Here is a 16705-nt window from a genome sequence, read left to right on the forward strand (position 1 = left end):
TATATTTATCATGCATTTAGTTAGGATAACTCATTGTTTTGCATCATTTTTTTAATCTTTTCTATGTCTAGCTAGTTCTTGCATCATCCTTACATACATTTTGCATTTTGGAGTATTTCAGGTATCTAGGTGACGTTGGAAACGCACCCGTTTGAGCCACCCGTTCAAGCCGTTGTTCGAGCCAACCGTTCGAGCCACCCGTTCTAGCCGTCGTTATATCCGACCAAAGAGCCATCATCCCACCTCGTTTGAGCCACTCTTCAACCCGTCACTCGAGCCACTCACTCGAGCCACCGGTCGAGGGATTCAGCTTTTGACGTCTTCCTAAAAGTTGTAGAGAATTGAGTCGTCGTTCCAGTGCCGTTTATTTCAAGCCAATCAGAGGTGTGGTTCAAGAGTTATCATCATTTTAGTGGATGCGTATACACCTGTTCGAGCCACTCGTCATGCGACCACTCCACCCCGTTCGAGCCGTTCCACTAAAGTGGGATTTAACTTTCGAAGTCTTCATCAAAGTTGTAAGGAATTGAGCCATCTTTCCAACGTCGTTTATTTCAAGCCAATCGGAGATGTGGTTCAAGAGTTACCATCGTTTTAGTGGATGCGTATACACCCAGCTCGAGCCAAAACCACTCTGGATCGAGCCAACACCACTCTAGTTCGAGCCAAAACCACTCTGGATCGAGCCAAAACCACTCTTGTGATATGTCTATATTTTTTCTCTCTTTAGCATGTATTCTTCATGCATTTATCTAGGATGACTCATTGTTTTACATCATTTTCTAGTCTCTTCTTTAAATTTTGCATGTTTAAGTAGTTCTTGCATCATCTTTGCATACATTGTGCATTTTGGAGTATTTCAGGTGCTTAGGAGATGTACAAACTTCTGGAACCAAATAGAGGCTGAGACACGCAACTCGACCGACGCACTCCCAGGACTGACGACACACGACTCGACCGACGCACTCCCAGGACTAACAACATGCGACTCGACCGACGCACTCCCAAGACTACGACACGCGACTCGACCGACGCTCCTGGGAGAGAAGCAATGCGACTTGACTGACATGCGACTTGGACGCGCTCCCAGGAAGAAACACCAGCATCCCACTCGACTGACCAAACCAGACATTCGACTTCTTCAACCTCTTTGATCGAGTCGAGTGAAGATTTTACTTTGGGATTCAGCTTTCGAATGTAGAGAATTGAGTTGTAGGGAATTGAGTCAAAGTTATAGAGAATTGAGTCATCTTTCTAATGCCGTTTATTTCAAGCCAATCTAGGTGTGTTTCAATAGTTATCATCGTTTTAGTGGATGCGTATACACCCAGCTCGAGCCGAGACCACTCCACTCGACCTAGCTCGAACCAACACCACTCCACTCGACCCAGCTCGAGCCAACACCACTCCACTCGAACAAGCTCGAGCCAACGTCACTCCACTCGACCCAGCTCGAGTCAACGCCACTCCACTCGATCTGTTCCACGCACACCAACTCAACCGCACGTCTGGAAGAAAGACGCTCCGACTCAGCCAACCCGATTCCCGAACCGACAATCTATCTTGTCGTTTTATGTCTTAGGGTTTTCCATGTTTTACTATAAATACATTTTGTTAAGTCTTTACTCATACATCTCGTTTTTCTTTAAGGTTTACCTAGCCACCTAAAACGTTCTTTGATTTTGTAATCCAGATAGCTTTGATTTTATTATGTTTTTGCATTTGATTTCTTCTACAAAGTTGTTCATCTCATTTTTCTCTATCTGATCATGCTTGATTTAATGATTTCTGGATTTGTATCTTTGGTGATGATGATTTCTGGATCTGAGTAGTGCTAGAGTTCTTGAGGATGGGATAGATTAGGTGGAGGATCTTAGTATGTAGGGTGTTTAAGTTTAGATTTGTGTGATTCCCTTATGGAGTAGAGTTAGAAATACTAGTATATCTTTGGTCAATTGGAACTAGGTCTTAGACATTTCCACACCACACACAAAAGATGCTTGATGAAATGTCTGACCAACTAGTGCCAGAGACTTATATTCCTAGCCTAAGAGATTAGTTGTCTAGGATGTTTGTTGAAGTGAATGAACTAGTTTTTCATGTCTGCTTGATCATGTTTCTCTAGCGAGATCTAGGTTTGGAAGTGGTTAAGTCTGAGTAGCTTATGTCAAGATATTGGATTAGCTAAGTCGCGATGTTGATTGTCCATGGATAGTTTGTTGTGACATGTTAAACACTCTGTAGACTAGGAGACTCCACCGACATCAATTACTCTCATCCTTAGGACTTCTATCTTTCTGATTTTTATTGCATTCTTGAGACTGTTTCGGTTCTTGCTGTTTAGTTCACGTTTAGACTCGTTTCTGTTTTTACTCATGTTTACTTCTTGTCATGCATTCTCGTTTCTAGTTCTGTAGCTCATTTCCGTTTTGCATTCTGATTATTCTAGGATTGTTAGATATAAAACCACTCTTTGAATTGACTTGACTTGTGATTTCTTGATTGCATCTTGAGTGGTAGCATCATCCCATTTGGATTGACAGCTTAAGTACTACAACTACATAAATAATTGAACCTGCTAGGATAGACAAAAAGAAAACCTAGTTTCAGTTTGGCTTTTGTGTGTAACAGAATGATCCACCCTCGACATTGGAGTGAAAGTGGACTTTTTGGAATGTGATATTATTGTTTCGTTTCAAGACTTATCTAAAACAACCTTATGGTAAAATGTATATTTGAATTCAACAATGTTATTGGGACGTCCTCTTCTAGCAATTCTTAACTGCCATGTTGGAGGTTTTTATTCAAGCTAGGCGATGAGAAATGTACGATTAAGTCTACCCACGTTTTCATTGGCTTTGCCATGTTGGTTGAATATCAACAGATGTCATGAAGTAGGTCTTAAGAAGAAATGTTTTCCTACTAAGGCTTCCATTGAAATTGAAGTCACAGCTGGTACTTACTATGCTGCAAACTGTGAGGTACTAAAGCGTAATTTTTGTTTGGTTAATTGTGAACTTTGATAATTATTCGTGAGAAGCAAATGTTCATGGGAGTCCAGTGGTTTTCTGAATTTAATTATGGTTTTGGGACACAAAATTGATCCAAGTCCAGTGGTTAGTGAATTTTGATAATGATTCCTGAGAAGCACATTTTCATGAAAACCTAATGGTAGAGGAAGTCAGACAAGGTGTAAAAGTAGATTTTAGGTTCCCTTGAGGAGAAGAAGATTGCTAATGCAACAGCAACGAAGGATGATAAATTCAGTGGTGAAAGCAAACAACTTCCACGTGAATATAGATCAAGAGCTTCTTTATTCACGCATCTTCATATGATATCAGCAAGACTACATTTTAACGCCAAGATGAAATCACTAGACTACAAGTTTAGACCCTACATCATCAGGCTCAACTTACTTCTGAGAACTAAAAATGTCATTCTTGGCGTTAATGTCTCTAGTGATTTCATCTTTTGACTTGCTGCAGAGTGAAACATGATTGAACTTTGTCTGAATCCAGCCTTGGTAAGAAACCATGTGCTTTTCACACAAAAAAAAAACATAAACACTCATGAGTACTAGTTGTTTACTTCCTTTATTCTTTTCCCGTTAGTTATCTCTTCATCTTTTAAAAACGAATGCCTCCTCTTGGGCAAAACAGCTTCACCCGAGCCATTTTCATGTTGATTTGCTTCTTTTATTGATATCACTTCATTGAGATTATTCTCCAGTGTTTCCTGGAGTCTGTAATCAATCTCATCCGGAGCATATAACAAGCTCATTCCACATTTCACCACCTCGCAGCTTCCTAGCTTCCTCTTGTTGTCATCACTAACAAAGAATTTGAAAGAGGCAGCAGTGTTGCAACATCTATTGTGCTCATTACTCTCTTCACGACATTTCTTGACATGGAAGCTGTTGTTGTAACTAAGGAACACATGGTCAGACACAATTTTCCGTGATTGATGTCCACATGATCCACACGGCTCAGTCCATCCCCCAAGAGTGCAAATAAATCTGATGCAGTCACCGCTCTCGCTCTTGAACTTGCACTTGCAAATTACAGAGAAACGGTTGGATTGATCTTCACAGTCTTTGAAAGAGACAACCACACATAAGGAGAGCCCCATAAATTTATTGTCACACCAGTGTGGAGGCAAGTGTGTTTCTATGGAAGAGCCCATTCTCTGATGGCGGAACCATAAAGGTAAGTCGTTTCCAGGAAAACTGACACTAACTAAAGGTTCATAAATTAGTCCCTGAGATGATACAGAGGAAACCATTAAGCATTAGATCATGATAAAATGTCAATGGAAGAAGAGAGTTAATGGAGATGGACCTTATTATTACGTTTAAGACACGCATTCGCCAGTATTTGACTCTTGAGTTGGGCATGAGCCACAATATTTTCTTGTGTTTCTTGGTTAAGCTTGAAGCAATCAGTGAATATAAAAGTAGATTGAACTCTTTCAGCTACCACAAGATGTGTCATGGGCTTTGCAACTGTTTCTAGAGAAGCACAGTCATGAGCATCCAAGTACTGCAGATTTGATGGAAGCATTGGTAGTGAGTTGAGCTTTCTGCAGTGTTTCAAGTCAAGTGATTTCAGATGGTGAAGTTTTTTGATGCTTTCGGGTAGGTATTCTAAATCGTTTCTGCTTAAGCATAAGCTATGTACTGATGACAAGCAACTGAAGTTGTTGGGAAACTTGTGGATATTGCAATCTGTGAGATAGAGTTCTGATAAACGAAAGCAGCCTGAGAAAGGTAGCAACTCCAAACCTGCTGAATCCTAAATTTGGATCCACCAAATGTAAATAGCTTGAGATTACTCATACTCATTGATCTAGGTATCTGTTTGATGGCCGTCTCATCCATAAGTAAAATCTCCAAATATTCCATGTCCTCATCAATGTCTGGAAAACACTCCAGATTTGAACAGCCAGAAAGAATCAGTTCTCGAAGAGATTTCAGCTTGCAAAGATTGCTGGGAAGATGAGTCAAACTGCAACACTTTTTTAAATTCAACACAGCTAGGTATTGGAGGCTATCTACGGATTCAGGAACTCTTCTGATTCCCGTCCCATCCAAATATAGAGATTCTATGTTTTCTGAAATAATTGGAAATGTTCTTAGCTTTGAGCAACCACTAAGGATTAGAGATTTCAACGACTTAAGACTGATCCCCTGCGGAATACTCTTTAGGCTTTTACACTCTCTGAAGTTCAAGTAAACAAGACTGTCCATCTGACGGATTGATGAACACTTGATCAAACTTGTACAGCATTCAGCGTTCAATCTTTCAATATTTCGAGCATCCATCAAGCCTGATAAACTCAGCAAGTTTTTTGAATGACTGATATCAAGTCACCTTAACTCTGCTGTATTCTGCAATATATTTCATCAAAAATTTAATAATTATATGCAGACTTGACTCTAGCTAGAATCTGTTCTAATAGGAGGCAAAACCTTTTTCTCTTCCCAAAGTTTTGTAAGATGGCTGTGACGCAGATTGAGATCAACGAGTTTCTTTGGGTTGAAGTTTGATGGCAAGTACTCCAAAGGGTATCCCTGCCAATGGAGGTACACCAGCTCATCTGGAAAGCAATCAAGACCAAACGGGAAGCGAAATTTACAGTCGTTCTCACACCATTGAGAACACTGAGAATTGTAGAATTTGAGGAACTTGAGATTCCACATCTCTGTGAATACATCAGGGCTTAGCTTCATGTTTTCTGCATTTGACATATCCAAGAAGATGCCTCTAGTTTCAGCAGTTCCCTGAGAAGCAAGATAATCAAATAAAGTGAAAATCAGAAACTGCATCAATACTAGTAGATATGATATGTAAGTAACAATATATTTTGGTTTGCTCACCGTTTTGTACTTCAGCACACGACATATATCTTCTTGGTTCCATAATCGACCCCTGTTACCTGCCTCTTTGATGGATGATTCATAACCTATCTCCTTCCCCATTGTAAGAAGAAGGTCATGCATCTCAAGCCGATTATCATAAATGGTTACCAAACACTTATCAACAAGATCATCAATCAGAGTTGCAGCATTAATATGGTCAGTATTCAGAATCCTCGAAAGGAAATCTGTTTTTTCTGATCTGAAGAAACACGCAACATCGAGAAAGATGCTCTTCTGCTCTGGACACAGTTCCATATAACTCATTTTCAGTACCTCCTGAATCTTACCGTCAGGCCTTTTCTGTAATCTCTCCAATTTCCTCTGCCAGTAAAATTTGTCCCTTTGACATAGATCAGAACCTAACAACTTTAGAGCTAACGGATGTCCTTTGGCATAATCAACAAACTTGTTTGACAAATCCATGAATTCTGTGGTGGGAGATTGGTTGCTAGAAAATGCATTCAAGCAGAAAAGCTCCAGTGCTTCCCTATCACTTAATCTTGGAACCACATATGTAGCATCAACTAGCTTCTCCAGTAGTTTTTTTGTCTCTAGTTGTTATCACAATTCGACTTCCTTCTCGATACAACTCTCTTTCCCATTGTCCGATAAGCATTCTTATTTGGTCTTCATTTGTCACACCGTCAAGAACAATAAAAACCTTCTTGTTCTGAAGACGATCCTTCAAAGCTTCATGTGCTCCTTCAGGAGCTCCAACATCTAGATTTTCTTCATCCAATAATTTTTGGAGGAGTTTCTGCTGCAAGTGATCTAATCCATGTAGTCTCTCTTCATTGTTAATATTTGCGAGAAAGCAGTAGCCATCAAATCGACTGTAATTTCGTTTATATACGCAATCTGCAACAGTTGTTTTACCGATACCCGCCATACCAAGAACACCAACAACTCTCACACAACTTTTCCTTTTAAGATCCAATAACTTTTCCAGTTCCTGCATGCGCAGTTCAGCCCCAGGAAGACCACGGATTTCAAATGGAGACAGCTTGTTCAGCGTCTTAAAAGTTTCCTTGGCTATCTTGTCAACAAAGTCACATTCGTGACTGCCAAATGCAAAAAAGAAGAACGTCAAAACAAGTGCGGTGATAAATAAAGTTCCAAGATAAAAAAGAGGTAAAGAACGTCCTGACTACAAAATCTACAGCAAATATAAAAAAATGAATTTACATTTGAGAAAACAATTTGTGTTACTAATACAAACGACTGGAACAAGCGACAAGTATACCAAGCTGATTATTTATTCTCTTTATGCTTAGGGTTTAGGAGTTACACGTAGATTTCGAAAGATGAACAGTACCTACAACTGTAAAGGAGATGGAGAAGTAAAACTGAGTTCAATCTTACTAAGGTTGTATTCCATTCAACAAAAACTTTGTATGAATAATTCATGGATAGATTACAAGAGGAGCAGTAAGATGAGAATTTATTTGACTAACAATGGTCTATTGAATAATAAAAAAATCAATCATGGGCTGAAAAACACACATGGATTAAATAGAGTTGAAAGAATCACTTGTCATTCAATTATTGGAGAAAAAAAATTGTGAGTAATTAAATATGGACAGGGACATGTATTATTCTTTTATTAGTTAGTGAAATTTCTCATATATTTTTTAGTCTGAATTATCATAGGTCAATTATCACATAAAAATTATTTTTACACAAAAACTAGGAGAAGCTCGTGCTACAGCACAGGATTATATATTTTGTTAGTTACTTTTTTTTGTAATTTGTATCTTTGTAGTGTAGTTTTTTATTTTGACTTATTTTCTTTGTTTATATAGTGTTTATTTGTATATTTGGGGTTATACGGTAAATTGGAAATCTTAATAGAGTAAATAGTTTGCAGAATGTAGCTTTTCACGGAAACAGACACACCGCAATGTTAGATAGTAGTTTTGTAAGAGGATAGACATTCCGTAATATCAGATAATAGTTTTGTAAGAGGATAGACACACCGCAATATCAGATAATAGTTTTGTAAAAGGATGAGTTTTTCTTTATTTTTGTTTGTTGTAAAAAATGAGAATTTGCTTGTTAAATTTTAGTGTGAGATATTTCAATAGTTAGGAAACCATTGTATTTATAGTGAGATTAGGTATATTTCGGTTATCATTTAGAAGTTAATATTTGATATATCAAATCTCAGCAAAATATATATTGTTTCTTGTTTTGTTAAAAGTAAAAGAAAAGTATTCTATGTGTAAGATTATCCCAAAAGATTGTTTTAGATTTGCAGTTAAAAAAAATCTCGGCAATCAAGCAATTTTGTAAGATTTGGATTTCAACATATAATGTGGCCAAGATATAATTTTATTTTGAGAATCAACATATAATGTTTGATGAGAAAATCGGATCAAATAATCGGGTACTAAATGACCCACGCGAGATCCGACTTAATTTGAATGGTTAGAGAATTTTAATGTCATAATATTCTATTGTGATAATAATTATTGATTACTAACCATTTTATTTTAAAACTACCAAAACAAAGTCATCATCTAAAAGTTGGTCCATGAGTACTTCTTCTTTAATGTAGATAATTTCAATTTTTTAAATGATTATTAAGGAAGCAACTTTAAACAACTTATAAAAATATCTCACAATTTCACGCATTTGCGTTTTGGGACGATTACGAAGTGAAAAAATTGTAAAAACCCAATTTAATTTATAGTTTGATAAAAAATACATGTTTTAACGGGTTAAACTCAAACTTTTTTTTATGTTTCAAAATTTTTAAGAGTAAAAATATTAATATTACTTAAATATTTTATATACTTAAAATATATTATAATATTTTAAACATTCTATAAAAAATTAAATATTTCTAATATCTTAAACTTTTTTAAATATGTAAATATATTATAATATGTTTACTTTTTAAAAGTTTAAAATATGCTCAAATATAGAACAAAATTAAACTGGTAAATTTGGATACCTAATAAATCAAGGTTCCTGCTCATTTGTACTCAAAACATATTAGTCATATATTTATAGTGATTATGAACCATATTCCAAAATATTTAGTCGATGTGGGATATACAGTACATCTTTTCTGTAAATTAGTTTACAACTTTACATATATATATATATATATAGTTTCTGTGTTTTTTATTCTTTCCATCTATACTACTCATAATTAATTACTATAATTTCGTTAAGAAAATATTGAAAAATCTAAACTAAATGATGATTTGTTTTTATTTAATTGTATTAAGTTGATTTGTTGTTTCCGTAAATATTTCACAATATAAAAACAAATCAAATAAGTTTATATATATATATATAATTTCGTATTTAATCTATTGATTATTTTGGAAGCAACAAAGTCACAATCGATAAGTATTAAAGATTTCTCATTATTATTAATATTCGTAATAATTATAGGGATTAAGTATGGTAGTAGTTAATATTTGATATTACCGAACCATTAAATACTTGGATACCAGTTTTCATTTATAGAGATTATATCTCTGTTTGACGACGAGAATAATTATTCTTTAATCAAACCAAATACACGATCCAAATAGTATAAATCCAGGTTACGAAGGGTCATACAAGATTCGCGTGTCGACCCGGTTGTAAATATGTGTTGGCCCTATAGGTATAAACGTCAGTTAGATAAATTAAAACTATAGAGTAATTTAATTAAATTAGGCGATTCTCTAACTATTTTTAATAAAAATTATAGCAAAACAAAGTCATGTTTCAATTTTAGTCTAGTGATACTCCTGCTTTAGTATTATAGATTCATCATTTTTCATACTCTATAGTTTTACTATAGTTTTCTATTAGCCTCCAATAAACTTGTGTTTATATATTTTCTCGTTATTTTCCTCTGAAATGGATCCGGTCCTGTTTTAGTGGGATGGCAGGGTTGGCATTTTCTAAGGGCCCAAACTAAATTTGTAAAAAAATCCTTAATAACAAAGATCCAAAAAAGCAAAAAAACAATTTTTTAAAAATCTGAAAAAGGCCCAAAAAAATCAAAAAAAAAAAAAAAAGTTATGTGAAAAATGCCCAAAATTTTTTTTCTTGCCTAAGCCTTTCAAAAATGCTGAGACGGGCCTGAATGGATCTTAACACTAACCTTTTTAACACTCAAAATAAGAAAGAAAACAAAAATTTTATTTAAAAATATTATGTAACTCTTAATTATTTTAATTTAATTTCAATAAGTAAAGTTCACCCTTTCATTTTTCACCTCCTAGACTTTTCACATTATTCAACTCAGTTGGGAAAAAAAAAATTCAACTGGCTCATTGTACGTAGTCTAAAGTTTGAATGAGTGTTGAATTATTAGGAGGAAATTTAGAATCGTTTATTGGTTAAAAATTACATAACCCTTTTTGGACTTTTCTAATAAACATATAAATTAGATATATGTAATGTCAATCATAAGATATTAGTAAATTTTTCATATTTGTAGAAAATTTTAAAACATGAAATACATAAAATAAATAAGTGAAACATGAAGATGAAATATATAACCATATCGTATTTATTTTTTTAACTTTGCCATATATGTATTTTCATCGCTGTATGCCTTTTATCATTCTAAAACATAGGGCTATAGAATTGTACCCCAATTACATTAAAGGTGCATCATTCCCACGGTCAAATCAGAGAGTCCGAACTAAACGAGACGGGCACCCGAAACGTAAAACTGCTATAATATAATTCATCTTTTTCCCAAAGAAATTTAGAATGCAATCAAAGATTTACGGGGATTACCTTTTGTCCGGCAGAACATAGCCGGCGATATTCGAAGCAGTTTTCAAAGCTTCCTTCCACGCCGGGACTCTGTGCTGAAATCCTGGAAAACTCTCACTGATATTCTCAAACGGTGCTCCGAAATCACCCGTCTGATTCTCCACATCCGATTTCCGAACTTTGTAGAAGATCGGCAACACCACCTGACCGAATCTTTCTCTGCACTCGATGATCTTCGTGATTTCCTCCAAACGCCACGCAGAATTCGCGTAGTTGTCAGAGAAAACGACGATAGAGATCTTCGATTGCTCGATCCTCTCCAAAAGTGCCACGAGATCGTTGCCTTTCCGGAGTTTCTCATCGAAGGAAATCGTGGAGGTAGCAGGTGAAAGAATGGCGTGTGTCTACGCCTCGGAAACTCAGAAACACGTCGTACTTCCGCCGGGAGGGATCCATTAACAAAGAAGACGAAGAAGCAGAGAATGGAGAAGCCATGAAAAGTCGTGGGTTTACGGATGTAGAAGATGTAGTGATGAGGTGGTGGAACCTAACTAAGCGTTGACATACTCCAAACAATTACGTCGTGCATTAGTCGTGATTAAATTACTAAACAAAGTTTCAATTGTTAACCCTCTAGAGTCTAGGCTCCAGCTAGTCGTAGAAAGGGTCGCAGTCAACGGGCATCCAGATTCAAGAACACGATCTGAATCACGGACGAGAAGATGTCGGAATCAATGGAAGGATCAGATGAGAAACCAGCTCGGACCGTGAAAAACCGGCGGGAAAAAGAGGCCGCAAGTAGCACTAGCAGTGGACTCATACCCTCAAGTCAAGCTATGATGGTCATACCCTCACGTCAAGCCATGATGGACTCATTAGTGTCTCGAAACTTTGAGCGAAAGGTATCACTTCAAGCTTTCTCTTTTATCCTTTTCATTTGCGTCTATCCAAATACTTATAATGTGAAAAAACTCAATCCTTATTGTTTTGTCAAATTTTTTAACATGAAAAACGAAGAATTTTGATCTAGATATGGAAATGGAACCACAACTACAACTAGAAGAAGATCATTTTGATTGGACATCATCATCATTTTCTCTATGCGAACCACAACTACAAAGTTATGATCAAAATCCTGTGAATTGGCCTCCATTTCCTATTATTGAACCACAAGAAACTCATCTAGATCCATTAGATTGGGCACTCTCTTTTGATCCGGAGCCACGGCAGCAAATTCTTAAACACCCTAGTTATGGGACTCCAGTTCATGTTCCTGTTGTCAAGCCCCAACTACAAGTAGGTGAACGTCGTACTGTTTGGACTCCGGAGCTTCATGAAAGATTTGTGGAGGCTGTCAATTCCCTTGGCGGATCTGACCGTGGGTGATCCTTGTGCCTTAAGAAATAATACTTCATTTTAACTGATAAACCCATAACATAGACCATTCATTGAAATTTCAGGAGCCACACCCAAGGCAGTCTTGAAGCTGATGGGTGTTTCCAGACTGAACATTTTCCATGTAAAATCACATTTGCAGGTTTCTTTTCCATTCCTTCTGGCTTTTTGTTTATTCATTTCCTCGTAGACCAACGATTTCATACCTTTCTACCTCCTTGTTAGAAATATAGGTTGTCCAGCTCAAGCTCAAGGTCAAAAGGTATGGGGATTGCTACTTGATGTTACCATTCTTTTGGTTCCTGCATTAACAGTTTTTTTTTTTTTCATTACAGACATCTCCAGAAGGCAAATTCCCTCGTCAAACACGCTTAGTGATATAAAGAGAAGGCTCCAGTCTCTATCAGCGCATTCTTGTTATAATCCAATACTGAAATGTGTCTGTGTCATTTCCTGTGGTGGCAATCAGGCGGAGGTGGAAGAGACCGTTTTCATTTATGAAATCATGAATGAGCTGCGGAAGCGAGCAATTGTTACTTTACAATATGATCTAGTTAACGACACAGAGACGAGGATTCAAGACTTAAATACCTTGTACGGTGTTTTCATTCTGTTGTTTTCAAAAAACTATGCTTCAGCTGAAAGCTTGGATAAACTCGTGACACTCATGGAGTACCAGAAAGCAAACGGCGTCCTAATTATTCCCGTTTTTCTTAAAGTGACACCTTCAGAGGTTCATGATCCGAAAGGGTTTGTTGAAGCAACTTTTTCACAACTTGGCAACTCAGTCCAGGGTGCAGGGCGAGTTCAGAAATGGAAGGAAGCGATTAATGAATTAGCTCACACTGATGACTGTAAATGGATAGCGGGGTAACAAGACTTCTCCCTTTTCTTTAAGCTGTCGTCCACTTATGGTGTATATTTCTTTTTTATGTTTTTCGAAAACTTCGGCACATTAGTTCTTCGATACATTTGTTTATTTCAATACTCGCATCTTTTGTTGTAGGGGTAAATCTATACTTCCCGAGGAGATAGTTAGATATGCGTGCTTGAGATTATTTTCCATCTCTTCCCAGAACGTGACTAGAATGTACTCGTTGCTTAACAGCTTACAAACCTCAGACACGCAAATGGTTGGGATTTGGGGTATGCCTGGCATAGGTAAGACAAGTGTTGCTAGAGAAATATTCAGAAGACTGGCTCCAGGTTATGATTCATGCTACTTTCTACAAGACTTTCATCTAATGTATCAAACAAAGGGGTTGAGTAACCTGCGGGATGAGTTATTCTCTAAACTATTTGGGGAAGAAAAACTTGTTATAGATGCTTGTGATACAAAACCAAGTTTCATGAAGAACAGGTTCCAGAATAAGACGGTTCTTGTTGTTATTGATGATGTGAGTAATGCTAGAGATGCAGAAGCTTTAGTTGGAGGGTTTGATTGGTTTTCTGGTGGACATTTAATCATCTTAACCTCTAGGAACAGGCAGGTTCTTGTACAGTGTAAAGTCAAAGAGTTATATGAGATTCAGAAATTATCCCAATCTGAGTCTTCTCAAATTTTGTCTCTGTCTCTCCTAGGACAATACGAGTCCATGTTGAATTCAGAGTTTGTGAGGTATGCCAGTGGTATTCCATTGGTTCTCAGAGTTTTAGGTATGTTTGCAACAAACAAGTGTACAGTCAGTGAAAAAGAACAACTCCAAATGTTGCGCCAAAGTCCTCCAACTGAGATTATGGATGCATTCCGAAGAAGTTTTGATGGCCTGAATGAAAACGAGAAGAATATATTTTTGGACCTTGCTTGTTTCTTCAGAGGGGAAAACAGAAATCATGTGACACAAATACTTGATGGGTGTAGTTACTTTACAGATTTAGGAATTTATAGTCTCATCGATGAGTACCTCATTGAACCTTTAGACGATAAGATAGAAATGTCTAACGTGTTCCAAGATATGGGTCGGTTTGTTGTTTGTGAAGAAAGCAAAGAGCCAGGAAGGCGTAGCAGATTGTGGGATGCTAATGAAATCACTGAAGTATTGACAAACAACTCGGTAAGTTGAATTTATTTTAACTTGTTCAGTTGTGAAAGCTAATATTTCATATTATATATTCTGCTCTTTTTTGCCAGGGAACTGTAGCAGTAGAGGGCATATTTCTAGACATGTCTAACTTGACATGTGAGTTAAGTCCTACTATATTTGCGAGGACCTATAGACTTAGATTGCTAAAGCTCCACTGTTCAACTTCTGGAAACCGTGGCACCATTTGTCTGCCTAGAGGCCTATACTCTTTGCCTGATGAACTACAACTACTCCACTGGGAAAGTTACCCTCTGAGATCCTTGCCACGAAGCTTTAATCCTAAAAAACTTGTGGAACTGAATATGCCGAATAGTAAGATAGAGAAGTTATGGAAAGGGACTAAGGTAAGTCTTGAATTTTGTGGTGTAATCAGATGCTTACACGAATGTTTAACCTTGTACTCGATTACTTAATTATTGCTTTTGTATATAGAATCTCGAGAAGCTGAAGAAGATTGTACTGAGTCACTCCCGACAGTTAATTAAGATCCCGAGGCTTTCAAAGGCCTTGAACCTTGAGCATATTGATCTCGAAGGATGTACAAGCCTGGTGAAAGTTAGTTCATCTATCCATCATCTTAGCAAGCTTGTTTTCTTGAATCTTAAAGACTGCTCTCGTTTACGAAGTCTGCCTGCCATGATTGATATAGAAACTCTTGAAGTTCTTAATCTATCTGGCTGCTCAGATCTCAAGGAAATTCAGGATTTCTCACCAAACCTGAAAGAGCTATATCTAGCTGGAACTGCCATAAAAGTAATGCCATCTTCCATAGAGAATCTCACTAGACTTACTACACTAGATTTGGAGAATTGTAATCAACTTCTGCACCTGCCACCGGGGATTAGTAACTTGAAAGCTATAGTCACGCTTAAGCTTTCTGGCTGCTCATCACTGAAAAGTCTTCCAAATCTTGATTCCAAATTTCTAAGAGGCTTGGAACGTCTTAATACGGAGACAACAAAGGAAGTACCTGAGCCCTTGGTACGTCATTCAGCTATTCAAAAATCAAGATTGGATGACTGTGAAATTATTGATAAGTTGCAGTTAAGATCAGATATTCCTGATTCGTGTTTAAACAACTCTGCCATACAAGAGTCTGTAGCTACATTTGTATATCCAAAAATTGGCGGGATTCAGCAACCGAAGTGGCCATGGTCCACTACCACACTGCAGCTCTTGTCAATGTTTCACTTCTTGGGATCAAGATTGTACGCCCTAGTATCTTTGTGCCTTTCTAACGCATGCTTGGTGGATATACCCAAAGATATATCTGAGCTTCCCTCACTAAACACATTGGATCTTAGCGAAAACGGTTTCAGCAAAATTCCTGAGAGTATCAAGCTCCTCCCTAAACTACATAGCCTTAGATTGCGCCATTGCAAAAACCTCAAATCCCTCCCAGAGCTTCCCCAAAGTCTAGTATTTTTGAATGTGCACGGTTGCGTGTCTATGAAGTCAGTTCCTTGGAGCTTCGAACGCCTCCACTGCACATTTAGTAATTGCTTTAATCTGTCTCCAGAAGACTTCAGAAGATTTTTAGCAAAAGCTTTGGGTATTGTTAAAATCATGAACAGAGAGCAACACCAGGTAATTAATCTTATCTTACATACGCATTTAAACATAAACTCACTTTCTTTAGTTTATCATATCTAATTCATTTCTGTCTTGCTGTAACAGAAACTCATCACAGTAACTGCATTCAGAATCTGTGCGCCTGCATCTGTGAGTCTGAAATGCTCAACTGATGTGCTTGCACCTGGAAGTCTGAAATCCTCTGTGCAAAAAGGTTCTTCTGCTATGATACAGCTAACTTCTTCCCTAAGAAAGACCTTTTTAGGCTTTGCTATGTCAGTTGTAGTCTCATTTCGGGATAATTACTACAGTGCTGCTGGTTTTAGCATCAGGTGCACATGCATAAGGAAAATGATGAATGGTCTCTCTCATAAGCTAGAGAAAGTTTTTCAGTTTTGGGGTCCTAAGGAAGCTTCAAAGATTCAAAATGATCACATATTTTTCTTCTACGACGCGATAATTCATTTTGATGTCAGAATAGGGAAAAACCGTTACATTTTTGACGATCTACTTGAATTTGAATTCCGTCCTGTCAATAGCCAGAACGAGGTTTTAGCTGATAGTTGTGAAGTAAAGAATTGTGGAGTCTATGTGATTGCTGATGCAAGCGGTGATACAAGTCTAGTTAAGAAAAGATTTACTCCTACTAAAAGAGAGAGAAGTGGAAAGAGGCTAATTGCTTCAGCTATGGATCCAAGAGGCTTTTCTTCACATCCGGAGCCACAGCTGCGATTTAAGAGAGGTCGGTATAGGAAAAGTGTTGAATCTGCAATCCTGAAGATTAGAAAAAGGAAACGAGACTAAGAGTTTCTATACATCAAACCAAAGGTACATGCGCGGTGGAAGACTTTGAGTACGAGAAGTGTTGAATCTGCAGTCCTGAAGATAAGGAAAGGAAACGAGATGAGGGTTTCTATAGATCAAACTGAAGGTGCAACTCTGAAATTTTGTCTCTCTTTCCAAATTTGAGTTTGTTTCTTTTTTTTTTTTTTTTTTTTTTTTTTTT

General features: G+C 37.1%; 3 protein-coding genes and 1 pseudogene across 3 annotated transcripts; 2 read left to right on the forward strand and 2 right to left on the reverse strand.

Moving 5' to 3' along the window:
• LOC104760400 (inactive disease resistance protein RPS4-like) lies at positions 3521–5380 on the reverse strand. The gene is made up of 3 exons (XM_019240505.1): positions 4774–5380; positions 4333–4738; positions 3521–4264 (listed from the first exon to the last, which is right to left on the reverse strand). The coding sequence occupies exons 1-3, from the start codon at positions 5318–5320 to the stop codon at positions 3577–3579; spliced, it is 1641 nt and encodes a 546-aa protein (XP_019096050.1). The 5' UTR covers positions 5321–5380; the 3' UTR covers positions 3521–3576.
• On the reverse strand, positions 5435–6970 carry LOC104763092 (annotated as a pseudogene).
• On the forward strand, positions 11295–12034 carry LOC104763094 (protein PHOSPHATE STARVATION RESPONSE 1-like). The gene is made up of 2 exons (XM_019240020.1): positions 11295–11550; positions 11666–12034. Exons 1-2 carry the CDS (start codon positions 11371–11373, stop codon positions 12032–12034), a joined length of 549 nt encoding a protein of 182 aa, XP_019095565.1. The 5' UTR covers positions 11295–11370.
• LOC104760401 (disease resistance protein RRS1-like) lies at positions 12549–16602 on the forward strand. Its single transcript, XM_010483322.2, has 5 exons — positions 12549–12913; positions 13050–14097; positions 14175–14471; positions 14560–15714; positions 15805–16602. The coding sequence occupies exons 1-5, from the start codon at positions 12549–12551 to the stop codon at positions 16501–16503; spliced, it is 3564 nt and encodes a 1187-aa protein (XP_010481624.1). The 3' UTR covers positions 16504–16602.

The sequence above is a fragment of the Camelina sativa genome, chromosome 18, assembly GCF_000633955.1.
Source record: "Camelina sativa cultivar DH55 chromosome 18, Cs, whole genome shotgun sequence".
Taxonomy (NCBI): Eukaryota; Viridiplantae; Streptophyta; class Magnoliopsida; order Brassicales; family Brassicaceae; genus Camelina; species Camelina sativa.

Excerpts from the sequence above, each read along its gene's own strand:
- LOC104760400 (XM_019240505.1), bottom strand. The coding sequence starts at position 5,320 with ATGGATGCTCGAAATATTGAAAGATTGAACGCTGAATGCTGTACAAGT. Across the intron at positions 4,739-4,773 it reads TAGGATTCAGCAGGTTTGGA|AACTCTATCTCACAGATTGC; the intron begins GTTGCTACCTTT and ends TTCGTTTATCAG. Across the intron at positions 4,265-4,332 it reads AAACGTAATAATAAGGTCCA|ATCTCAGGGACTAATTTATG; the intron begins TCTCCATTAACT and ends TTCCTCTGTATC.
- LOC104763094 (XM_019240020.1), top strand. The coding sequence starts at position 11,371 with ATGTCGGAATCAATGGAAGGATCAGATGAGAAACCAGCTCGGACCGTG. Across the intron at positions 11,551-11,665 it reads CTCGAAACTTTGAGCGAAAG|AATTTTGATCTAGATATGGA; the intron begins GTATCACTTCAA and ends TGAAAAACGAAG.
- LOC104760401 (XM_010483322.2), top strand. The coding sequence starts at position 12,549 with ATGAATGAGCTGCGGAAGCGAGCAATTGTTACTTTACAATATGATCTA. Across the intron at positions 12,914-13,049 it reads GACTGTAAATGGATAGCGGG|GGGTAAATCTATACTTCCCG; the intron begins GTAACAAGACTT and ends CTTTTGTTGTAG. Across the intron at positions 14,098-14,174 it reads AAGTATTGACAAACAACTCG|GGAACTGTAGCAGTAGAGGG; the intron begins GTAAGTTGAATT and ends CTTTTTTGCCAG.